Genomic DNA, 23,075 nt, shown 5'->3' with positions numbered 1-23,075 from the left:
ACAGATAGAACCAATTTACCTTTCCAATGCGATTGGCCGGTGTCTCATACTGTATTCATGCAAGTCCAGACAGCTTCACTTCCTCCGACCCCGATCAGTGTGCATGCGACAAGTACCTTGTGATGACAAGATCCTCGACAGGAACTACCACCCGCGCGAGTAACCGCCCCTTTTATCTATGCCGATTACTCGCAACTGCCATCTCGGGCATACATCGCGGGGGCCCAGCTGTACTCAGTGGCTTGGATATGGGGAAGCATACTACCAGTATACTATGCTGCAAGGATTTTACTGGCTATAAAGCTTGATTAGCCACAATTTAATTCACCGGCAAAGTGTAAATTACAGCCACTGTCATCTGAGGACCTCCATAGATGTGATTGGCCAGATTTCGTCCATAGACATGACAAGTGTTCATTGTTGAGAGATAGATGGAAACCAGCTCGATGGCTGCCTAGCCCAAGTCGGCGAGGCCGGCCAGTGTAGAATGTATGAACTGTGCTGTATAAGTGAGTCAGTTGTTTAATGCGTGCAAACAGGGCATGTGTACTCCGTATGGGGCCTGTAATCCACAGCACCCCTATATAACAGGGAAGCTTGCTCGCCGCAGTGTGCTTAAATTCGATGTAGTGTAATGAAAAGGCTAGATTTAGTCTTTTGGCAACACCACATCGAATCTGTAAATGCTAGTTCCTTTGAAGTTAGCTTTGAGTAATATAGATAGTACACCAGCACGGATCCTATCACATGGTGACATCGCAACAAGTGAGAGGAATCGAAGATAAGAAGCGGGGCATAAACAACAACAACAGCAGCAGCAGCAGCAGGACCCTTTAGGCAGAAGGAAAACCAGGCCAGCCGATTCCAAGGTCGACGGTTGCTTGCCACAGCACAGAGTACGGAGTACGGAGAGTCCTGGTTCCAGGATTCCCAGCCACAATGAATGTGTGGCACTACATCATCGTCTCTGTGCACGACCGTTCATCACAAGCTGAGCCTCGTTAAGTATTCCAAGGCCAGCCAACAACCGAACCAAACTCCGTCGGAACGGTTATGCATTTACGAGTACGATGCCCGGCGACCGGGCGACTTTCCCGCCGACTCGCCGACCGACTCTCTGGATTCTGGAATGGGTGGGACTCCGACTAGTGAACTGCTGCCTCCGGGCTCCACAAACCTGTGCGTGAGATTTGACAGATGGAGATTTGGGAATCAATTCGAGAGACTAGTCGAGAGTCGAGTCGAGTCGAGTCGAATGGGCATCAAATTTATCGAGTACCATAGTACAGAAGGATGTATGTATCCGTGTTAGCAGCTGACCCTCCACTCATAGATACGACCTCTGGAAGATAGTGACACCTGATCATTTTGCCACTAGGGGGGGACAAAATCTACTCGTCAAGAGAGGAAAAAGAGTTATCCCCAGATTTGAACCAACCTCGGTTCTCCTGCTCGACGACCCTCGACAAAACCATTTCCAAACACCGACCGAGAAAACCAAACGAAACCGCCCCGGCCCACTCTTCCTTCAATGGCTTCCCCGTCGACCCACGGCTTGTCAAGGTTCCATGCTTTAAGTCAGATCCTTTCGTCCTACTCGCCGATTAGACTGTCAGACGCGTGGACAAGCAGATGGTGCCGTGGTGGATGTTGTGCTAGACCAGCTATTACCGGGGGGCTTGTTTCACCTTTTCCCTTCCAACTTCCAAGGACATTTTCTCCGGTCGCCGGGCGGTGGATTCTCTCTGGCCGACCGCATTTGTGGCCAAGAGTCCAAGACTGTACCTTCGTACTCGTACCCTGCCTGAGCAGGAATGCCAAGGTGTTCCTACACAGTACAGTACTGTACAGGACACATGGACACGATCCAGGCCTCGCCTCCGAGATTCGAAATCTTGGCTTCATATGCAACAGAAATGAAACATCCATCTCCTTAACTTAGTCTCTTTCTGGGAGACAGATAGATACACGGAAGGTCCCTCCTCCCTGGACCCTGCCCCTTGCACAAGAAGCAGCGACGATCAATCCTCCTACTCTACGAGTAGTTTCGGAACCTCGCACGCACATCGCAGTTTGATTTCCCGATAATCCTCCCTCCCCCTCATAATAATGTACAGTACCTAGTACTGTACACGATTAACTCAATTCTCATCTCTGGACAATAAACCTCTGCCTGAGGCAGGAGGAGGGACTTCACATGGTAGTTAACTAAGTACTACAAGTAGTTATACAGCCCAGTACTTAACGTCGTCGGCCTCTCTCAACAACCCCGCATTCGTGTCTGGCCACAAATGACAATATCATCATCGAAACCCACCCCACTACATAATTAAATTGCTCCCCCGGTTGTCGCCGTGGGAAACCCGGACGCCCCTTCTGAAATTTCGATGCTATACCGTCGTGACGGACCAACCAGTGCAAGGGTGGCTGGAGCATCAACAAGGTAGCGAAGGATGATCACTACGTGGGCCAAGGAAGAAGGCTGGCTACGTTGCCAGGAACCCTGACGGATTCTCGTGAAAGGCCCATGGTGTAGGTGTAGAGACCAGTGTGGTGGCACGTGGATGGAAGATGCGATAGGAGGGGAGAGATCCAAGCGCAGCTGCAGAGTCGACTGACTTTACCACTGTGTACATCGCAAGTCGTCGACTCGTCGGCGGTTAAGCCCACTACCATCGCTCAGGCTCCTCCCCGGTCATGCGGAGATTTTCTAACCCCCGGCATTGGGGGATCTACAGTACACGTGGGCAGGCCAGGCCGTTCAGGTTCTGACCCTGTCATGCACATACAGTAGTAGTATCATTTACCCTCCCCCCTCCTTATTTGCTGGAGGTTCTATCTGAGTTCGCTTCTTTCCGAAATCATATCACAACATGATCAATATGTGCATTACAACAGGGGTATATCCAATGTAACTCGCTAAAGAGCTCAACGTGCAGAAGAAACAAAGTCACAAAGTCCTCCGACAGACGCCTAGGTCACGGAATATCCACCGGGCATCTTCGGTTCAAAACTTTCCATTCCCCTTTTAGAAGACCACATCTTTCGCTCGACCCAGCCAGCAAATAAGTCTGATGCTTGCGCCCACGTGCGACGCTTCGACAATGCGACAGGCTGCATAACACCTCCGGCTAGTCGAACGAGAAAGCGATGGTGGCGCAAATAGCCCTTGCACCACCATATCAAATGACCTCCAGACGCATCTGAGGGAGCGCCCCAACATGCAGAGATGCTGCCATTATCGAAATGTGCTGTGGATTCTGTACTTTCAAGTGCGCATGTCCCCCTGCACGTCGCGGTCTTCAACCGAGAAATTTCTGGTTTGGAAAGAGGCTCGTGTGCTTCACAGGTAATAGGTCTCGGTCTGCGATTTTCCCCAGCATGCATTCCACTTGCAAGTCTCAGCCTTCGACAACCGCTCATCGAATCTCAGGTGCGGCGCCAGCAGTGGCAGCGAGACCACCATTCGCATCGCCAGTCGCGGGCTCAAACAGCCGGACCCACCAGGCTGGGGGATCGAAAGGCCGATGGCCACCATGCAGCGATGGGTAGACATCATTAAAGAAGTACCAGACATGTCCAACCACGACACCGCAGATTTCGTCCTTGGGCACAATCCCGTGGACGACCAGACTGAACGCCATCAGCACCCAGGGGAGATAGGGCGCCGAGAACACCAACATCCCGAGGAAGCTCAGGCGAGTGTCCGGGTTGCGACGGCTCCAGATGTAAACCAGACTCGACGAGAGGGCGCTTCCGAGGAAAGGCAGCGAGAGAAATGGCGAAAGCAAAAGAAGAGAGGCCATGGCGTAGAACAGCAGCCAGGAGAAATGGGCTGGCGACCGACCCGACGACTCTTCCAAGAGGCGCGAGTACCGCTGCAAGAAGAAGACATGGAACAGTAGATCGAGGTTCAATGGTCCAAAGTAGAGAAAAGTGGTCAGCAAGCGCCAGTACTGCACATCACGGTTAGCTTGGGCGTCGTCACTATCACTATCACTAAACGGCCGGCAGCGGGCGCCTGCCTTTGCTCCGGACCGCGCGCAACATACCTGAGACTTTACATATACGGCGCGAAAGCTGTAGAATAGCTGAAAGGGAGTGAGGACATGGCACTGGACCAATACCGACGTGACGACGGTGGCAGCTGTCCACCAGCGTGTCACGGGAGGCATTTCATAGAACCATTGTTCAAGCGGGAACTGGCCAGCCTGCCCGCCGTTACCCCAGATGGCGGCCATTGTGTTTTGGAGTGGAAGGCGGAATGGATTAGCGAGATTGAGATTGCTCTATCTCTTCTCTAAGTGGATGTAGGTAAGATAAGAGTAGCAATTGACCGGAGTAGAAATTGGCACGGGATGAAGAAGGGGGGGGGGTGGAAGAGAAAGTAAAGGAATGGGATAGGATGGATCGATGGTGATGTAGGCAACTTAACTTGAACTGATAAGATTGGGAGCTGTGCTTGATACTCACTACTAGCTAGCTGGCCTTTTTGCCTGAGGCAAAACAGTAGCTACTTAGTAAGCTATAAGCTTATGTCTGGATGACCTGACCTGACTTAGTAAGCTATGCACTCACACGCGCGCGCTTGAAGCCGAAAGGGAAACGCGGTCCCCCACGCGTCACGGAAATGCAGGTGGCTGGGATCTCCAAATCCCACCTTTATCCGATTGCATGCACTCCCTTCCATACATACAGTAATTGAACTGAGCCCATCCATCCGCCCCAACTTGGAATTGCAACAAAAGACTGCAAAGTCTACCAAGCAAAGCTGTCCCAGCGGTTCGTGACGGACCAAAGCTAAAAATCCAAACAAACGGTGCAACAAAAATAACAACATTCTTGGCTCGAGAACTTGTCTCCCCTTCCGCTCCTCTCTAGCTTGCCCTCGCACGAGAAGACTCGAACTCGGAGGCTCACGGTCAAACCCCAGTGGTTGACCATCTGCAAGCTGCAGCAGGAGGGACTCGTGCAAAATTCCTCACATTGACGACCAATTTGTTCTTCACCCCCGAGTATACCGAATAAACACAGATTTCAACATGCCTCCTAAGACAGGGCGCGGTCGCAAGTCAAATGCTGGGCCACGGAAATCAACGGCTGCCCCCGCTGGTGCTGCTACTGCTGCTGCTGCTGCTGATGATGGTGCCGCCGCCGCTGCTGCTGGCCCATCGACTGCCCCAGCTGCGACTAAATCCCCCGCCGCTCGCGGGCGCAAACCCGCGGGTGTCACCAAAGGCAAGCGGCCGGCTAAAGCGCCCAGGACATCTAATGTTGAACGTACGTTTGCCCTCTTCCTCGACAGTCACCAAAACCAAGCATCTAACGGGATCCTATAGCGGGCGATCCCACCCCCACAGGTCGTCGTCGCCGGTACAAACCTGGAACGGTTGCCCTGAAGGAAATCCGCCATTACCAACGCTCATTCGACCTGCTCATCAGAAAGCTGCCATTCGCGCGACTGGTCCGCGAGGTCGCCCTGGACCTTCTCCCCGCCGAAGTCGGCTCCGAGCTGCGCTGGCAATCGCATGCGATCTTGGCCCTCCAGGAAGCCGCCGAGGCGTTCCTGGTCCATCTTTTCGAGGACACCAATCTCTGCGCCATCCACGCCAAGCGCGTGACCATCATGCAGAAGGATATCCAGCTTGCGCGACGCATCCGGGGTGTCTGGGGTGGTCTGGGTTAGACGGGGATCTCTTTTCAACATGCTTGAAATAATAGGAAAAAAAACAACATCCGATCTCATTTCCTTGATGTTGTCTCTTGCTATTCCATCTTCTAGCCGAACAAGGGTTGGTTAGAGCTTATAACCCGTTTTCAGGACCACCTGAGAGCATCAGAACAGAATGCAGCAGCAGTCGAGCCAAAGTTAGCGGGCTTTCGTGGAACACATCGAACCTGGAAACCGTCTTTGTTTAATTCGAGCTCTCGACGTTTCACTCACCACCCCTCCAACCTTCCATGCTGGAAGTTCCCGGCTCGAAAATCTCACTTTTCTCCTCCGACTCCACCTACCGTTCGTTCTCTTTGTTCCCGAGACTCGACTTGCATCCCTGTTTCTATTCGATCAAAACTCTCGAGGGGTCCGGATTATGTTGCTTTGCGTCATCGCTTTTCCTTTTCCTTATTCAGCTGGGTGTATAGGGCTTCTTGCGCGCAGGCGTACGGAGAAAATCCAAGGTGAACGGAGTTTACAAATGCCAAATTTCCCCCATCTATCCATCTATCTATCTATCTATTGGTTTGATTTCCATGTCCGCCAGCCATCGACATGCGACGGCGACGATCTGGTATAGCGGGTGTGCTTCTATGGTTTTCCTTCCTTTTTGTATGGTGTCCCTTGTTTGTCTGGCGCGGCAGGGCAGTGATCGGTGCTTCCTGTTCTGGCTAGCTGGTTTTGAGTAGTCAACTCAGGCAGCTCTAGACGGCCAGATGATCTATGTGAGAAAGGAAAAGGCGGTTTCAGGAGTACTACTGCACATGTCTGGGCTACATACATGTTCTTTGTCATTCATGCGCGTCTTGCGCTTGCGCATGCGCATGTGCATATGCATGTGTATCATAATACAATTGAGAATATCCAAATCTACTTTGTTTATTTAGACATGCTTCATTCCTAGGTATTGAGTGGCTGGTGTGGGACCGAAGGTTAGTCCTAGCATTGCGGTTCATCCTTTAGCCATATCCTTTGCCTGTCTGGTGTCGTCACGGAGGGTATGGAAGTGATCAATACTCGTAGTGGCAGTAGTTCGAACTGCGACTTGGAGGGTCATTCCCCATTGATGAATTACTAGTATATGTCATCCCAACACCCACGGCACACAGAGAACCAGAATGGGTACCAGTTAATGACAGCGAGCCCAAAAGGGGAGGGGGCAAGGGGCTCTATCTTATCGCAAACAATAATACTTACTATGAGAGCATACACGCCAAATATGGGGGCGATCGTAGAAGAAACCCAGTAGCACGAAAATCCACCCAGCCAGAAAACCCAACCCAAGCCAACCCCTAGAAAAGGAGAAAGGACACAGAAGACGCTCTATATCAGGACAATACAATGAATGAGACATCACACACACACACACTAACATATAACCAGACTTTAACCTCCATTAGACAGCCCGCCGTAAGGCCGTCGGTAAGCCGTTCATCACCCGATGACCTTCCTCTCTCACTCCCAAGGCTTCTTCGTTCTTGCCTTGCCGCTCCAGCGTCTCCGCGAGCATTTCGTCGGTGACGCTGACCCACAGGCGGTCGTTGGCCTTTCGGGCCATGGCGCGACCAGCCCGGGCGCTCTTCTCGGCCTGCTCGCCGACGACGCCGCGGAAGTATTTCCAGCTCATAAAAGTGAGGGTCATGCAGGTGATCTGGCTGTTGCTGATGGCTGTGGCTGATTGTAGGGCTTGTTGGAGGTGTTGTTTGGTTTGGATGGTTGATTCAGTCTGCACGGTGGCGCAGACGAGATAATAGGCGGCCTGGATGTATTTACTGGGGCTAGAGGTACAAAAGGGTTCGACGGTGGCTAGGATGGCGGGGAGTTGGTGATGGGACGGATGAGATGGTTCGCTGAGGATGAGGACGGTGTTTAGCGCGGATAGTATCGCAAGGTCCCGGCGGGGGTCGTTGCGCGCGCCTTTGCTGGTGGTGGCGGACGAGGAGTGCAGAGAGAGGGTTGGGGACTGGAATGCCCGGAGGGCTGCATCCAGATCGCCTGTCGCTTGAGCGATGGCGCCGCTCGCGTAGTCCATCATGCATTTGATGGTCTCTGGAAGCTGGCCACCGAGACCTAGGGCTTCTTGTCGCAATTCGTGTAACGTTTTCGTGGCCAAATCCCAGTCGGTGCGACCACAAGCGAGGAAGACTTGTTGGACGAGGAGACTGCAGTAGAGGGTTCGGCGCCATTCGACGCGTCTGTTTGCATTTACCACCGACTCAGTAATGTCTTGTGGCGCCTTGAAACTTCCTGCAAGCACCAGGGTCAGTGTGAGGTCAAGAAAGAAAGAGAATCACAAATCGCAGTCGACTAACCTTTTACCATGCGTATGCCCTCCTGGAGAAACTTCTCCGCTTTGCGTCCGTCATAGGAGTTCTTGCAGCTGAGAGTGATGGAGCTGAGGAAATAGCAGAGTGCATACAGGTCGTGCTGCGGGAGCCAATTGAAGCTCAACAATAGAATGCCGCCCTGTACCTGGAGAATGTCCCCAGTGTCAATGGAAGAAGGACCAGCCGACTTGCCACTCAGAGGGATGGAAAAGGACCCGTCATCACGCCAATTTGAGTCATTCAATCGCTCGTCCATCATGTCTTGCATGACTTTCAGCTTCTGAGACGATTGGTTGACGTCGTAGTCCAGAAGACTACAGCAAATGTCGACAATCTGGACCAGCGTCGTCAGCTGCGGAATGTGACGAAGGTCATCGTTCAGCTGATGGCTTCGTGCTGCCGCCACTGCGCGTTGAGCCTGCTCGATCGCGTCGGACCCGGTGCCTTGCTGCAGATGTGCAAGGGCTTCTATTATTGCAGACATAGCTGAAACGGCCTTGTCGCCATTGCGATGGGCCATGTTGGCTATTTTATGGAGGTGTTGTAGTGCTGAGACAGAATCTTGATGGGCGTGAGAAGAGAGTGAGAGCGATGCGCGAAGGAAGCGAAAGGCATATTCCCAGGCCGAATGGCGATAACTGCTGACGTTAGTAAGAATCTCTCTCAGGTTCGCCATTCAAAGACCCACGCTTCGACATCTTGTATCATGCCATCCACGGCTTTCATCGAGGCCTTCGGGTTCGTCTTGTGTAGCATCCGAGCCAAGAGGTGCTGCATACTATACTTCAAATCTAACATGCGGTTCTAGTCCGGTGTAAGCTTGGATCATTCATCAACTGCTCGGATTTACCTACGCGCTCACACAAATCAATCTGGAACAGACCTTAGCCATGGCACTCAATAAAGGTGTACAGAGAATGAATACATACGCCTTTGCTCAAAGCTGTCTCAGCCTCAAAATCATTGTCTGTTTCTTCGAACAGGATCCGCGCATACCGTAACCGCACAAGAGCCTCAACTCGAGGTTGAAGTCTCCAGTTCTAAATCAGGTTAACGACCATAGAGAACAAATCTCACTCAAGCTATATCTCATACCTTTAATACCGCCTCTAGGCATCCGAGGCCTGTTGCAACCAGTTTATAGTACTCTTCCATGTCAATCTCCCGTCTTAGCAGGGCCACCATGGTCCCATGACTGTGAGCCGCGTCGAGATACTCATCCGCCATAGCCAACAGCAACAGCTGGTGATCAGGTGTTTTGGCCGACTTCTGTGTAGAGGATTTCATCGGCTGCTGCGGTGTTTGTTTGGGAGTCGGTTTTTTGGACTGTCGCTGCAGCTTCTGCTGCACATCTGGTGAAGGTGCGGGGATGAGCACCTGGACGGGCTTTGGGGATGGAGCCGATGGGTTTGCGGACACGGACTTAGTCGCAGCCACTTTAGCAGCGATGGGGGTAGCAGCAACGGGTGCAGCGGTTACAGGTGATGCTGGAACAGGTGGTGCTGACACGGATGGTGCTGACATGGGTGGTGCCGACACAGATGGCGCTGACACAGATGGTGCTGGGGCTACTGGTGGATTCGATGTAGCTTGGGCATTCTCGTTGTAGGAGGCCTGATTCCCTTGGTCGGGGCTTGGATCGGCATAGTACGCGGGCTGAGCAGGGGTCGATGTGGAAAGGATGGGGGAATGTATGCTGCCAGCGGCAGTGACTGCGGGTGTCGCGTTGTACTGGGACGAGGTGTGAGAGTATCGAGGAGGTGAGGTGGCCGGAAGAGGGGGGGGTTGGAACAGTTCGGACGGATTCACATATTGTGGTTGCTGCTGCTGTTGCGACTGCTGCTGTGGTTGTTGCTGCTGTGGTTGCTGCGGGGCGTAGGGTTGAGTGTAGGTAGGATAGGCCGGGATCATAACCTGAGGGTAGACAATTTGTTTGCCATATTGATATGGCGAGGCAGTCGTGCTGACATTGTTATTGTAAAGGAGCTGCTGCGGGTGGATGGTCTGCTGGTGATGGTGCGGGAGATTGGGGGGTTGTTGCATGTATTGCGAAGGATATTGGCCGTTGTGGGGTGGTGGGTAGCTCATCGCCCCAGGACGCAGAAGATGCTCATTTATCCACTGCGCTCTGGTAGTCCCGATTGAAAGTAAGCTGTGCTGAGAAAACTGGAAGTTGGGGATTCTTTTTGCGCGGTCACTGCTTTCGGTCCTGGTCTTCTTGAACAATCGCGCGGTCATTTCCGTTTCCGCGTCGGGTTCGGATAAACCTCCCCACGCGGTCCGCTCAGTCAGGCAGGTCAGGTGAGGGAGGGAGCGATTCGACCCCTTGGAGGAATTTGACTTAAAATACATCAACATTGTTAATAGTGTCTGTTCAAATTCAGCTGTTTACATGAACAAATAACTGCGGACAAGTTCGCGGACAGCCCAAAGGAAGATATATAGTAATATAGTATAGCAGCCCTGTTCCTCCTACCCAACTCCCGCAGACCTTGACACAAAAAAAACCACCTGCAACACCATACAGTGGCTGTGCACATCATCAAGTATACCCCGAACCACGCCCAGCGCCATTCATTCTTGAGGCGCATTCGCCATCTTCTATATCATGTTGATTGAAGAGTATAACTGGTTGAGCGACTGGTCTTGCATTGCAGGCTCAAGTATGTTCATCCCCAAAGTCGGAGCTTCTTCCAGAGGAGGATGTTCTCGAATAGTCCAAGGACACATCTCACTGCAATTGGTAGCATCAAACAAATTCTCCGCCGGGTGAATCCGCTGAGAAGCCCATGCCTGATCGGGGACCAGACTAGTGCCTCCAAGGCACCTTTCGGTCCAGAAATGGTAGGTGGCCTTGTCAGTCGCCTCATCTATCCGACAGGGCTGTTTGCGAGGACACCTCAAAGAGGCGTTGCAGGTGTTGCAGATTGATATCCGCTTGCACGAGGCACAGTGACTGTCATAGAGACGACAGATGGTGCTTTGACAGACACTGGATAACCACAAGTCGACTGATCGGTGAGCACATCCGAAGCGAGGTGTGATGTGTTCTTCTCTGCCAAGCTGGCCAGTTCCTGTTGTCATATGATACTCTGTATGTATCCTCAACAAGTTGTCTTGGTCCAGCTCAGGATATATCGCAATCTCAAGTTGCGTTGATCCATAGTTTTCCTTGCAGGAGTGCCAGCAAAAGCGCTGCTGCTGAATGCCGCTCCCGAACTGCAGGGTAAGGGCGTCCACTGATCTCTGTCGAGTCTTCAGAAGCTGTACGAGATCCGTCTTGTCCTGGAAAGTGAGCTTCTTGCATGGGCATAGATCCACGATGCCCGCCGAGTTACCCAAGTTGCATGCTCGGTCATCGGACTTTCGTCTCAGCTCACGTGGAGGGAACGAGCTCCGTAGATGTAGTTTTAGGCATTTCGAGCAGGCACGCCAGCGGCCGTCTTCCAGCAGATTGATAAATTGCCACCGTGGAGTGACGAAATTGTGACCATTTCGGTAGTGGTGAAAAAGTGGTGCGAAGTCGCGATTGAAGTGGAGAGCTTTGGCTCCCAGGATCGCCCCGGATATCGCGTAGAGTCGCTTGCATGTCAGCGCTAGACAAGCCTCGGGTATTACCGATAGATGGGAAATGATCGCCAATAGTAGTTCGGTTGGCAGTTCGAGAAGGAAGCATCGCCCACTAGAATCGAAACCCCTACCCTTTCCTGCGGGTTGGCTCCGCGTCCACCGATTCATTTTGGCGATGATCTTCAGTTTTTCGGCAGCGCGACGTAAGCTATATGCCATATCGATCGGGACACTGGGCCCTAAATCATGGATCGCCGCGGCCAGGAATGATTTGTTGAATGGCTCCCAGCTGAGGCGCTTATTTCTTCTGGTTTGATTCTCTGTTGAAATCCTACAAAAGCTCATCGGTGAAGAAAGAGCGAGCCTGTTTTCTGCTGGCTCACGGGCATCATGATGTACGAGAAGTAGAAGATATAGTATCAAGCGGACCACATGACGAAAGGAATCAAAAACCAGAGAGACACAAGAAGGAGGGCCTCTTGACCTTGAAGTAGTTCACACGCAAGGCTGTCGATTCGCACGCAAACGGAGCACGCGCCAGGGTCACAGTGGGAGAAGCAATCAAGCTTCCATGCGACAAGATCCTTTGTCGGCGCAGGGAGAAGAGGGCAGCTCTACCCAAAACCGCATCGAACCAGAAGGGAGTTCCGAATCCAAATCATGGTAAATTTCTGAGTGGAAAGCCACCCAACTGCGACCAGGCGCGGAGAGTCTATGATGCTATTCCACCGAACTCTATACTAAACTTCCGCATCCGGGGCTGGCTTACCGGATCGAGAAGCTTAAAAGTGCCGAACCACCTGCAACCCTCACCCTGCCCGGTGAGAATGCTGCTGTGTCTTTGGAAATAGGAGAAGTGTAGCACAGCCCACAGTCCACAGGGAATGGGGGTGGGAGATTGGGGGGATGACAGAAAAGCTCTGGAAATGATGAGCAATGCGACTGAGAGTAGAAGAGGCCGATGGGGGGGGGTTTGTCCAAATGACGTCTTCCTGCATTTCCTCATGATCTCCACTCAGAGTAACTTACCATAGTGGGTTAGACCCATTGAGTCAGCAACTGCGCTGACTGATCGGCACGATAAGGCCACTGATAAGATGAATGATTAGTGATGTTGCCCCTTTTGGCAATCAAGCCGAGGCTCTCGAAGAAAAAGAAGAAGAAATTCATGTGAGGTGACGACAGCCTCTGGAATGCAAAGTCTACTTCCTCACTTGGAGAAGACTTGGAGAAGACTTTGGCAATTATCAATTATACAGGACTTGCAAGTGCAATCACTGCAAGTTTAGAGCGATCTTTCAGGCTTGGGTAAACGAACAACTTCCCCTCCCCCGTGGTTTACAGTTTACATTTCGCATGTTTCGCCGGTGCCTTGGAGTCTAGCCCCTTCTACCGTCCGTCATGTCGCCTGTTGACATCTCTCCCATTAGCGTCCTGAGCACATTATCGATCCCTCTTCTTTTCTTGGGTCTGCTAGCCATGGGCCTACTTTCCTGGGCTCGCCCACGTGGTCGGGTCTCCTTCTACAGCGCCAAAGACAATAACCTCATCTTGACCCGGAAAAGTGGCAAGTCTGGTGCCAAGGAGCAAGTAGCGCTGGCAGATCTTTGTCGCACAGCCACACCAGCAACCTGCGATCTCAATCCATTCCTCTTCAATGGTCACCTTCAGACCGCCTGGACTGCAGTCAAGTATGATAGCGTTCCGGTTTACTACAAGAGATGGATGTTCGAGGCGGACAACCAGATGTTCGATGGGCATTTTGCGGTGGATTTCGTCGTAGACCCCTACGAGCCGTCCAAGGATGACCAGACCTCTGACCCAGAGAGAAAGTATACTCTGCCTGAGGGACTACCGGAGAGGACCTCATTCTTTACCGAGGACGAATTCACGGCGCTTCCATCGGACGATACCAAGCCGATGCTGGTTGTTCTGCACGGCCTGAGCGGCGGATCACATGAGGTATACCTGCGCCATGTGGTTGCGCCTCTGATCCAGGACAAATCGTGGGAAGCGTGCGTTATCAACTCCCGGGGCTGTTCGCAAACCAAGATCACCACCAACATACTCTACAATGCCCGCGCCACGTGGGATGTCCGTCAGGCTGTCAAATGGCTACGGAAGACATTCCCGAATCGGCCCCTTTTCGGAATCGGCTTCTCTTTGGGCGCAAATATCCTCACTAACGTGAGTCCTGAACACGTGATTTCTCTGGCATCAGCAACTAATGCATTGGCCATAGTACCTGGGTGAAGAGGGGGATGCCTGCCAATTGAAAGCAGCCGTGCTTTGTGCTAGCCCCTGGAATCTGGAGGTCAGCTCGGAATACTTGAAGAGCAGCTTGCTGGGACTTCAGGTATACAGCAAGGTGATGGGATCGAGCATGAAGAAGCTTTTCGAGCAGTAAGTGATGGGACCCCATTTCGTCTGTCAGCTATTACACCAACTAACGATGCCAGACATGTGGAGTCGGTCGCCTTGAATCCACTGGTCAACGTCGAAGAAATCAGGAATGTTACTTATTTGCACGAATTTGACCGGTAATGGACTGTCCTGGGCAGACTTGCATTTCAATTGCTGACGCCATACTTTAGAGCGCTGCAATGCCCTGCATGGGGCTACCCTACCGAAGGTGCTTACTATCGGGATGCCTCTTCCATCGACTCTATGCTTGGCATTAAGATTCCTTTCTTCGTAATCCAGGCCGAAGATGACCCGGTAAGCTGCACCCTTGACGTTCGAGCTGCTTTCATGTGCTGACAGCCGAGTAGATTGCTTGCGCAAAGGCTCTGCCATATGGGGAAATCGCCAGAACCCCGTATGGTGTCATGGCGACCACCTCGTGGGGAGGCCATCTCGGCTGGTTCGAGTTTGGTGGTGACAGGTGGTTTGTCAAGCCGGTACGTTGTTCGCCTTGACTTTTGTTGTTCCAGCCTATTGACTATTCAAGGTGTCCAATTTCCTTAACATCATGGCCAAGGAAGTGGATCACACCATTCCAGGCGAGGTTGAGCACCCCGATCGCCTACCGCCTTACATTGTGCGACCTGCGCAAGACAGCGATAAGACGCCTAAACCGCTTTTCGGCCCTGTGCGGCGCAAGCTAGATATCAAGATCGTGCCCTCTTCACCCTAGAGACGCATCATGTGCGAGTACTTCTAGCGGATCTGGAGCGCCGTATACATTAGAAGTTGGCGGGGGGTGTTTATCATGAATGCATGCAATTGTTTTGGCAGGATATAGACCGTTGAAACGCCAGAGACCCATCTAGATACATAGACCTGATATAGACAGCATTACTTTTAAACAAAATGAAACAAAATCAAGCAAATGCGACGCTCTTTCTCTTGCCCTTCGATTTGGACGACTTGTCGGGTACGGAGGCCGCTTTGTCGGCTTTAGGGCCGCCCTTGTGCTTCTTACTGCGAATCGATTGTTTTACCTCTTCCTGTTCCCCGCATCCTTTGTTAGTAACTTCCAAATGCAAACACATCTCTACCACGATCGCAAGGTACGTACCAGCTTGTTCTTCTTCTCCGCGTGCCTGGCCTCAGCCTCCTTCCTCTTCGCCTCCCGGATCTCCTCCAATTGCCGGGCCTTCATCAGCTTCGACTCGATCTGACCCTCCCGGTCGGCATTAACCATGGCAAGAATCGTCATCATTCCCTCCTGCAGGAAGCGACCAAAGATCAGCAAAGAAGTCCAGTCTACATTCCCTCCGATCCGATCACAGATCCCTATGTATGGTTAAGAATCACATACCGCATCGTCCACGAAAGTTTTGCCCTTCTTCTTGCCCCTGGGCTTCACCACACCAACGGGCGTGATCATGTTCAACTGAGGCAGGTCCAGCTCCTTCTCGGTGTATTCCCTCTTTTTCGTCTTCTTCAGCAGGCTGGATTCCGTGCGCGCTTTCGACTTGACTTCCTTGGGCGGCGGGCGCTTGACGTTCTTCTTGCTCACTTTCGTACCGGACGAAAGAGGCTTGCTCTTGGCGTCTCCCTTGGTCGAGGAAGGGCCCTTGCCCTTGGCCGAGGACTTTGTCGGGGCCATCTTGTGGTCTTGATCTTATTTCTGGAAAAAAAAAAAAGAAAAAGAAGATATAAGAACACCGAGGTGTTGATGCGGATGGTGGGTAGAAAATTCGAAAGGGAAAAATGCGGGCGATGGGAACTTTCAAGTCCACAAAGACAATAGAGGCACAGGTTCCTCGAAACGTTCTGTGTATATCTCCTTGACACAGAGACGGACGATCGGATCTTTGGAGAATTTCAACGCGATCCAAATGAATGAAGATCAGAAAACAATCCCCTCTGACCCCCGAGCTTTGCGCCCGCGAAAAAAGAATAATTTTTTTAAAGAGGCAGGCGGTGAGGTGGAGACGGCGGCAACCTCCAGAACCAGACCCCCATTCGATCTCCTCCCAATCCCGTCAACGCTAAACTCCCAAGGCATTCCGTCCCGAGCAGAACAGAGAAACTTACCCACTCTCCTCTATCTCTTTGCCAAACCTCGGAGCCTCAAGGCTGTGCCCATCAATTGCCTCAATTCTCAATTGTCAAGATGACCATCAACCCTACGTTCCTCGCTCAGCGCACTCGCTCCTGTACGTGATCTCACCAAACCACAAACCACCCTTCCTCCCCCCTCCGATCCACCGGTGGTCCGGCGCCCTTAGAAATTGGCGCGACGTCAATGGCCGGAACTCACAGGCTGACCTTGAAAAACCCGTGTATAGCTGCCAACCTGGCCGAGGCGAAGCGTCGTGTTATCCGGTCCTACAGAGAATGGCTTAGAGCGGTTAGTCTTCGACACTCTTGGAATATTTGATGCATTTCGCAATTGCTGGTTTTTGTTGTTGTCGTCGTCGTCTCTTGTCACCGTCGACTGGAGGGAGGGAGCTCTTTCGCCAGGGCGCGCAGAAGAGCCCCGCGGGGGAACGCGAGACGAGCAACTTCACCACGAGAACATACTCAAGATCAACCCCCCCGAGCTGACCATTTATATGATGTGATGTGTCTTCGATTAGTCCCCCGAGATCCAGACTATGTACTCCTTGGACATGCCCGTTTCCGCTATCCGGACGAAGATTCGCCAGGAGTTCGAGAAGCACCGTTACGTCAGCCAATTGAATGTGATCGACGTGCTGTTGTACCAGAGCCACGCCGAATTCCAGGTGAGTTTGGCCTTTGCTGTCTTTTCTATGTGGTCAATGCGATAGGATATGTGGGTTTGGGGTTGGAGGTTCGGGGTTTATGCGGCATGTTAGAATTGAATCGGAGAGCTTGAATAGCTCATCAATTCCATGCAATACATACCCCACCTCCACGACTCTGGCACGTCGCATTCACATACACCAATAACCAAACCAACTAACCTTGGTCTTCATGGCAGGAAACCCTCAACTACTGGAAGCAGCTGTCGCACGTGATGAAGTACTTCCGGCCGGAGGAGGAGCCCGGTGCTCGCCTCCCCCCCAACTTCATCTCCGGCTTCTTGGAAGGCCGCAATTAATTTCATGTTTCCATTTTTCCCTTTAAATCATCCCGCAGCATTGAAAGTGTTTTTTCTACTTTTATTCCTTCTAGTTATGAGAACAACCCTGGGCTTAGACCCGTGAGCTGATAGATCCGGGTAGAGGGTATGAGTATGCGCTCTATGTAAATATGGTGTTGTTGTTAGATTGAGCAATGGACTCGTGTCTCACGAGGGGTAGGGTCGTTCTGTGTGTCGCTTGTCCGGGTTGAGCAGTGGAGGTGCTCTTCACATGACGTAAAGACTCATCAAAGCTAGGGGGGTAGTAGAGCTCAGTCATGCATGCCATATCACCTACCACATGCTTGACTTTGAATCGGGCAACTTCTACAAGTACAAGCGTGAGAGAGAAGAGGTATATCAAGAAGGGCGGCCAAGAAGCTACATACCATCTGCACCATGCACTACCACATAGAGTCCAGGCCAGATACCGCATGACCGACATAGACAGCAAGCTCAATCCACATTGACTCGTCTATACTAACTTATACGCAGTCCCTTAACCTCAAGCGCCCGTCTCCCACTCATGGTAAACTAGGTGCTATGTACTGTACCGTCCAAGCCAGAAAACACACCGCTCAATGCACACACACAGTAAAAGGCTCAATCATGTAGAAAATGTTGGGTCGTTATGACAACCGAAATCGAAACTTTTCTCTAGATACAACGCCAGGATGAAGACCAACTGATACCAAAAGAAGAAAGAAAAAAAAGAACACTAGAAAACAAATCGAAGAGAACCTACAACTCCATCCGATCCACCTTGGACGCATTGAACTCATCGCGCGCAACAGTGAACTTGTCCGTGACGACATCGCACAGGTCCATCAGGGTATCCAGACCCTTCTCCAGGGCCTCGACGGCCGTTGTTGAATCTGAACTATCGGTTAGTTTTCTTCTCCCCAATTGCAGTATAACGCCGAATTGGCCCAATCCCTTGGATCTCCGGAACAAGAGGCTCGGGGAGAGAATTGCGTACCATAAGTCTGAATTCTCAGGTTCATCTTCGTCTCTGAGGGGTGGGGGATGGTATAACCGCAGAATTCAACTTGGGGGCTGGTTTTCACAAATGTTAGCGGGATTCCATCCATTTACATTCCCGCGCCTAAAGCCCTTCAAGACCAGACCAAGGAACAGATCCAGGATGGGTGGGTGGGATCAAGTGGATCTCACTTCTTCATGATCGCGTATCGTAGCGCATTGCCCAGGGTGTGTCCCTCTCCGTCGAATTGGAATGATGCGGCGGTTTCGGTGGCTCCGGGTAGCTTTTCACAGGATGAGTTAGATATTGGGTTGTGCGGAATCAGAAATCATAGGCTGGAGTGGAAAGAGGTAAGGGTGGGGCGTACGACAACTATGCGCTTATCTTCCAACTCGAGGACGTCGTCCTGCTCGTGCTGCTGCTCCGGGGCGGCGTCCATCATGGACTGGTCGTTTTCTTGGTCGAGGGAGCCGGGCATTTTGGATTTCGAGGTGGGATGGGGATGTGACTGGTGGAGTTTGGGTGAAGCTGAGGAGGTATTACTGGAGGGATTGTTAGATATTGAATCGTCGACAGGAATGGGAGGGTGTTCTGGATTGCGCTGCTTTTGAAGGGCTGAGTTGATAGACAAACCTCTCTCTCTCTCTCTTTCTGGGTAGAGGTGAAGCGGGGTATGGAAAGTGGGTTGTGCGTGTGGGGAGTGGGAGGTTGCACCGGATGTCAAGAACTCTCACGAAGAAAGCCCTAGTAGCAAGAAGAAGCAGGCAGGACCAACGGTCACAAGGAATCAAGAGTTTGCTAGGACGATTTGCTATTGCGATGGCTATCGGCGCGGCGGAGAGAAAAATGCAAAAAATCGGTTTTATCGATGGTTGACCGCCTTGGGATGGGAGGAATGTTGCATCACCGCCTTCTGTGTTTGTAAAGCTTATTCGCGATTCGGATGAGAGAGCTATGCTCTTGTATTGAAGGAATCTATGTTCTATGAAAACGGTATAGGGTGCTTGTAATGGTGATGGAGCTTCGCCAACTATCAATGACTGTTGTATTGCTATTGATTTGGATGATGGGGCATCAGCTCAGAGACTAGACTTTCCCTGCCGCGCTTGATTATCGTGTCATTGCAGGAGATGTGAATTGAGGAGTATGTATATGAATCATCGCCTGAGTAGGATGAGTTCCATAACTATTCCTGCTCTGAGTAGCATGCCTTTGTAAAGATAAGATAAGTCATTACTCCTAGATCATGCAGCTCTTGTCTGGTGATTGCACATTTTGAGAAGGACCATGCTGTAGCATACTATCCACATTGAACGGTTTACAAGGCTCTTCAATATAGCAGCGAGCTGGAGCTATCTGTTGCATAGCACATCAACTTCCACAGTGACTTCGAGCCTGGAAGTGACGGGTGAAGACAGTCAGGACGCCCTTGCCAAGTAAACAATTGCTATAATACAGAGCAAGTCTAGTTGGCCAATGATATGATCCTGACCGTTCAAATTTGAATGATACTATTCTTGACAGCTTCTTATTGGGATCGGCCAGGAACCATACCGCTTGACTCAGACCACCCTGCCCACTGTCCACATGGGAGGATTAATATTAGCAACAGGACCGTGCAGACGGGCGACGTTGGGACTAGAATTTGCGCGGCGCAAATGCGAACGGAAAGTCTCGTGTTGATAACATCAAACGGCCGTGCAAGAATGGAAAGACCAGGTGATTTGATATTGAAGCTCTATTTGTTGCCGTGCTCAAGTAGCAATTGGTAGGTAAAGAAAGGGGTCCATCGTATTATGCATGGAATTGAAGCACACTTGCCCAAAAGCACGGCATCAATGCAGCATAACCGGTTTTGGTATTGCTTGGCGACGGTTTCAGTTCTCGAGCATGTTTAGAACCTGTACTGTACCCGTGCTTCAGCGAAGAGAAAAGTATCGCTTCTCGACAGTATATGAAATTGGAACAGTACTCCGTAGTAGATTTTGAATGTTGGTGCCGAGATCGACCTGGATAATGGACTTCTGACGGTTAAACGAGCCAGCAGCCGACGGAGAGTAAATTTGGTTGGCCACACGCAGTGTGTCTCTCATGAGCGAGCCGACGACTGTATTCAAACTTCAATCGGCCCCTCATTCTCCAAGCAAAATGAAACAAGCATCATTCCGAAGACGAGGCTGTCCCACGGCACGCCAAAGCTACTATCGATGCGACTCGACCCATACTCCTTACCGGAAGTGGTTTCTCGACCTGATTTGCAAGGTGGACAAGACACGTGGGACCCGCCCCATACAGTACTAATTTGTGTGATCCGCAGGTACAGTTTACTCCATCGAGTTCATCCAGGCTTTGGATGATGCTGAACGTTGATGGCCCTTGATACTTGATAATAATGTACCGGTACAGTCGCTTGATGTCACTCCATTATTGGCTATCATACTCGGAGTTAGTAAACGACATTCATCGCAATTCCAACGGACTACTAGTGTTCATACACAGTACTTACTATTAGGTACGGATGACCAATCTGTCCCGGCAGTTGTGAGAAAGTGGCCCCATCATCATTTCGCTCCTCTCTCCTTCTCCGTGCATCGCGGAAATGAGGGGTGGAGCAATAATCAATATGTGCTACACTATTTCCCGTGAGATGGAATTGATACGCTCCGACGGATAGTTTCAGGCAACATCAGTTGCACCATTGCCGGAATAAAAAAAAACAAACAAAAACAAAACAATGATTCCGTAGCATCATCAGATACGTTGAGGGGAACAAGAGGAGGGGTTGGCTCGGTTCCATGCAAATACTCATCCTCTATTTCGACTCAGCATCTACTAGGGGGAAAAGGGTCCATTCTATGTATCTTGTTCGTTCTTTTCCGTACTCCGTACAACAACCCCCGAAATCGTCCCGGGAGTCACTTAGTGGTGTTTGTCCCCCCGAGCCCAATTGCAACGGTAACAGGGGTTGATTGATCCATTGCAGTCGTTCTTATAGTTCGCTGCATGTCTAGCATTGGTGCATGATCCCACCAGTAGGCAGGAAACCTTCTTCCACCACCGGAGTCGACCCATTGATTTCTTCGTAATTAGTAGCATGGTAAAACAAGAATCATTGCTAATCAAGAACAATTTCGGAGCACAGTACTAGATCAATGATTTGTCTGGCTCTGGACTCACTTTGGATCCTGTACTAATTTCGCTTCGCACTAGATCCTAAAGAGAAGATCATATCTCGTCTCGACACACTGAACCACTCCAATAACTCAATCAATTGATTACAATTTTGATTGCCGCGTTCCTTAGACCTGCGCTATCTGAACGAGACAGTACCGCAGATTTCCATCGCAGGAAGCGAGCTAATCGCAGTGACAGGCTTGAAGCTGGCCCGTGTCTTGACCCGTTTCCAAATCGGGTTATATGCTTGGTGAGAATCTCCGAACAGCGTCCACGAGCTATACATATTGCACTCGGAGCGGAATATAACAGACTCGTGCGAGATCGCCGGTCGACCCGGGAGGGTGACAGGCTCGTTCTAGACAATGGTTGTTGCGGTTGGGGGCAACAAGGGCTTAATCCTCTCATAGATTAGATGATCCCCTGCATGCAACAGTCCCGAGTCAGTATCTCACCCTCCCTGTTCTGAATTCATGAGCGCAGCTGCTATCGGCCAAAGACATGGGTGGATATGTCTAGACAATACGTAAAGCAACGCATACATAAAGTCTGGATCAGGCTCTTTTTCTACGCAATGACACGCATCCTCCTACGTACTCGAGTATTATTTGTGTCTTGTCCAGATGGTCATCCAGTTGTGGTCGATTGACACTTTGACCCGCTTCGGGTTATGACAAGGACAAGAGCCGATCGCGGGATGATCGATCGATGCACCGTGGGAAAAAAAAAAAAAAAAAGGGCTGGCGTTCATGAGAGACCCGTGGCCACCTGTTTCTGGCTTATGGTTTGTGCAGTTTCGTAGGGTCAAGAGGAAGCGAACGTGGGGAAATGTGAGATGTCAAGTTCGGATAAATCTCCTGGGTTGAATGGAACCCCATTATTGCTGCTGCTGCTGCCACCATCCAAATTTGAAAATCAGAGGAGAGGAGGCTGAGGGGGGCCATGACCCATCCATCTGACAGAAAGTGGGTTCGGTTGGGGCCAGGGCCAGGGGACACTAACTCACTATTGTTTCCACCAGTTTGGCGCCAGTAGGTTTTGGTGATGGTGAGGGAGGCTGGCGTCGCAGGTGGCCTAGGTTTGCCACCCAGGGGGTGGAGAGGGTGGAGGACGGAGGTGGGAGGGAGGAAATTCCAACTGGGTCATGGTTCGTGGCCGTGATGAAGCTCGGATGCTCGTTCCCTTGACTGTTTCCAGACTTTCAGATATGTTTTGTGCGGTATAGTCAGGACTCAGGACAAAGAAGAGAACTCAGATCGTACTGTACCTTTGTGACTGTGTATGATACTTGTTAGCCCAGGAATGATCAATGCTCTGTAGCATAAGCAGCAGTCTCAGCTGTTCTTTATTGTAGTTCCCAGCTTATCAGCAGTTCTCTTGTTCGTTCAGGTCGGAAGCCGGATGGGAGGGGGTCACACTGGGTTGGTTGGTTGGTTGGTCGGTTAGACCACTGCTAAGGCAGTTAGTCCGTGGGGTTAGTCAGCGTTTCGCTGATAGTCACCTAGCTATGCTGTATGTGCTGTACCTGGCCATCATTTAATCATGAGATTCTACGGAGTACATTTCTCCATCTTCTCAGTCAGTGTCTCAGTGTCGACTACAGTATCTACTACAGTATAGAACTGTCTCCAACTACCTGTTTACTGACCCAACTACCTTATAAGTACCAAGATTCCAGAGCAGTAAAAGGTCCCGAGGGGAGTGATTGCTGCCAATTGTCACAAGTGTGTCACATCTTCGGCGACAAGCCCTGGGCGGAAACAAACCATG

At 51.1% G+C, this 23,075-nt stretch overlaps 7 protein-coding genes across 7 annotated transcripts; 3 read left to right on the top strand and 4 right to left on the bottom strand.

The window, feature by feature from the left end:
• Window positions 1-3,419: 3,419 nt before the first annotated feature.
• On the bottom strand, window positions 3,420-4,241 carry derA (putative ER-associated proteolytic system protein Der1; the record flags this gene model as incomplete). Its single annotated transcript, XM_025668134.1, has 2 exons — window positions 3,420-3,956; window positions 4,053-4,241. The coding sequence occupies 2 exons, from the start codon at window positions 4,239-4,241 to the stop codon at window positions 3,420-3,422; spliced, it is 726 nt and encodes a 241-aa protein (XP_025526136.1).
• Window positions 4,242-4,941: 700 nt separating this feature from the next.
• On the top strand, window positions 4,942-5,889 carry BO86DRAFT_130866 (histone H3 family protein). Its single transcript, XM_025666099.1, has 2 exons — window positions 4,942-5,280; window positions 5,340-5,889. The coding sequence occupies exons 1-2, from the start codon at window positions 5,043-5,045 to the stop codon at window positions 5,684-5,686; spliced, it is 585 nt and encodes a 194-aa protein (XP_025526135.1). The 5' UTR covers window positions 4,942-5,042; the 3' UTR covers window positions 5,687-5,889.
• A 744-nt stretch (window positions 5,890-6,633) lies between these two features.
• Window positions 6,634-12,661, bottom strand: BO86DRAFT_449185 (uncharacterized protein; the record flags this gene model as incomplete). Its single annotated transcript, XM_025676687.1, has 8 exons — window positions 6,634-7,963; window positions 8,029-8,681; window positions 8,732-8,847; window positions 8,898-8,915; window positions 8,973-9,083; window positions 9,139-10,171; window positions 10,673-11,852; window positions 12,658-12,661. 8 exons carry the CDS (start codon window positions 12,659-12,661, stop codon window positions 7,113-7,115), a joined length of 3,966 nt encoding a protein of 1,321 aa, XP_025526134.1. The 3' UTR covers window positions 6,634-7,112.
• A 147-nt stretch (window positions 12,662-12,808) lies between these two features.
• Window positions 12,809-14,932, top strand: BO86DRAFT_410999 (putative hydrolase, alpha/beta fold family). The gene is made up of 6 exons (XM_025674546.1): window positions 12,809-13,800; window positions 13,856-14,016; window positions 14,073-14,153; window positions 14,208-14,331; window positions 14,385-14,513; window positions 14,564-14,932. Exons 1-6 carry the CDS (start codon window positions 13,015-13,017, stop codon window positions 14,747-14,749), a joined length of 1,467 nt encoding a protein of 488 aa, XP_025526133.1. The 5' UTR covers window positions 12,809-13,014; the 3' UTR covers window positions 14,750-14,932.
• Window positions 14,926-15,919, bottom strand: loc1. Its single transcript, XM_025672386.1, has 3 exons — window positions 15,377-15,919; window positions 15,134-15,283; window positions 14,926-15,062 (listed from the first exon to the last, which is right to left on the bottom strand). The coding sequence occupies exons 1-3, from the start codon at window positions 15,665-15,667 to the stop codon at window positions 14,937-14,939; spliced, it is 567 nt and encodes a 188-aa protein (XP_025526132.1). The 5' UTR covers window positions 15,668-15,919; the 3' UTR covers window positions 14,926-14,936.
• A 136-nt stretch (window positions 15,920-16,055) lies between these two features.
• Window positions 16,056-17,337, top strand: BO86DRAFT_390426 (putative NADH-ubiquinone oxidoreductase B14 subunit). Its single transcript, XM_025672385.1, has 4 exons — window positions 16,056-16,220; window positions 16,353-16,414; window positions 16,644-16,790; window positions 17,009-17,337. Exons 1-4 carry the CDS (start codon window positions 16,178-16,180, stop codon window positions 17,126-17,128), a joined length of 372 nt encoding a protein of 123 aa, XP_025526131.1. The 5' UTR covers window positions 16,056-16,177; the 3' UTR covers window positions 17,129-17,337.
• A 285-nt stretch (window positions 17,338-17,622) lies between these two features.
• Window positions 17,623-18,963, bottom strand: BO86DRAFT_341794 (DNA-directed RNA polymerase core subunit RPC19). The gene is made up of 5 exons (XM_025669089.1): window positions 18,765-18,963; window positions 18,499-18,673; window positions 18,323-18,414; window positions 18,129-18,205; window positions 17,623-18,024 (listed from the first exon to the last, which is right to left on the bottom strand). The coding sequence occupies exons 2-5, from the start codon at window positions 18,607-18,609 to the stop codon at window positions 17,891-17,893; spliced, it is 414 nt and encodes a 137-aa protein (XP_025526130.1). The 5' UTR covers window positions 18,610-18,673; window positions 18,765-18,963; the 3' UTR covers window positions 17,623-17,890.
• Window positions 18,964-23,075: the final 4,112 nt, after the last annotated feature.

This window comes from Aspergillus japonicus, assembly GCF_003184785.1.
Source record: "Aspergillus japonicus CBS 114.51 unplaced genomic scaffold BO86scaffold_36, whole genome shotgun sequence".
Classification (NCBI taxonomy): domain Eukaryota; kingdom Fungi; phylum Ascomycota; class Eurotiomycetes; order Eurotiales; family Aspergillaceae; genus Aspergillus; species Aspergillus japonicus.
The sequence above is the reverse complement of the archived record's forward strand: the minus strand, read 5'-3'. Positions and strand labels throughout refer to the sequence as shown.

Coding starts and splice junctions, on each gene's coding strand:
- BO86DRAFT_130866 (XM_025666099.1), top strand. CDS start 5,043: ATGCCTCCTAAGACAGGGCGCGGTCGCAAGTCAAATGCTGGGCCACGG. Junction 5,281..5,339: donor CAGGACATCTAATGTTGAAC/GTACGTTTGCCC, acceptor GGGATCCTATAG/CGGGCGATCCCACCCCCACA.
- BO86DRAFT_410999 (XM_025674546.1), top strand. CDS start 13,015: ATGTCGCCTGTTGACATCTCTCCCATTAGCGTCCTGAGCACATTATCG. Junction 13,801..13,855: donor GCGCAAATATCCTCACTAAC/GTGAGTCCTGAA, acceptor CATTGGCCATAG/TACCTGGGTGAAGAGGGGGA. Junction 14,017..14,072: donor ATGAAGAAGCTTTTCGAGCA/GTAAGTGATGGG, acceptor TAACGATGCCAG/ACATGTGGAGTCGGTCGCCT.
- loc1 (XM_025672386.1), bottom strand. CDS start 15,667: ATGGCCCCGACAAAGTCCTCGGCCAAGGGCAAGGGCCCTTCCTCGACC. Junction 15,284..15,376: donor AAACTTTCGTGGACGATGCG/GTATGTGATTCT, acceptor CGCTTCCTGCAG/GAGGGAATGATGACGATTCT. Junction 15,063..15,133: donor CGGAGAAGAAGAACAAGCTG/GTACGTACCTTG, acceptor TGCGGGGAACAG/GAAGAGGTAAAACAATCGAT.
- BO86DRAFT_390426 (XM_025672385.1), top strand. CDS start 16,178: ATGACCATCAACCCTACGTTCCTCGCTCAGCGCACTCGCTCCT. Junction 16,221..16,352: donor CGCTCAGCGCACTCGCTCCT/GTACGTGATCTC, acceptor ACCCGTGTATAG/CTGCCAACCTGGCCGAGGCG. Junction 16,791..17,008: donor AGAGCCACGCCGAATTCCAG/GTGAGTTTGGCC, acceptor TCTTCATGGCAG/GAAACCCTCAACTACTGGAA.
- BO86DRAFT_341794 (XM_025669089.1), bottom strand. CDS start 18,609: ATGCCCGGCTCCCTCGACCAAGAAAACGACCAGTCCATGATGGACGCC. Junction 18,415..18,498: donor AAGATAAGCGCATAGTTGTC/GTACGCCCCACC, acceptor TCCTGTGAAAAG/CTACCCGGAGCCACCGAAAC. Junction 18,025..18,128: donor CCTGAGAATTCAGACTTATG/GTACGCAATTCT, acceptor CCGATAGTTCAG/ATTCAACAACGGCCGTCGAG.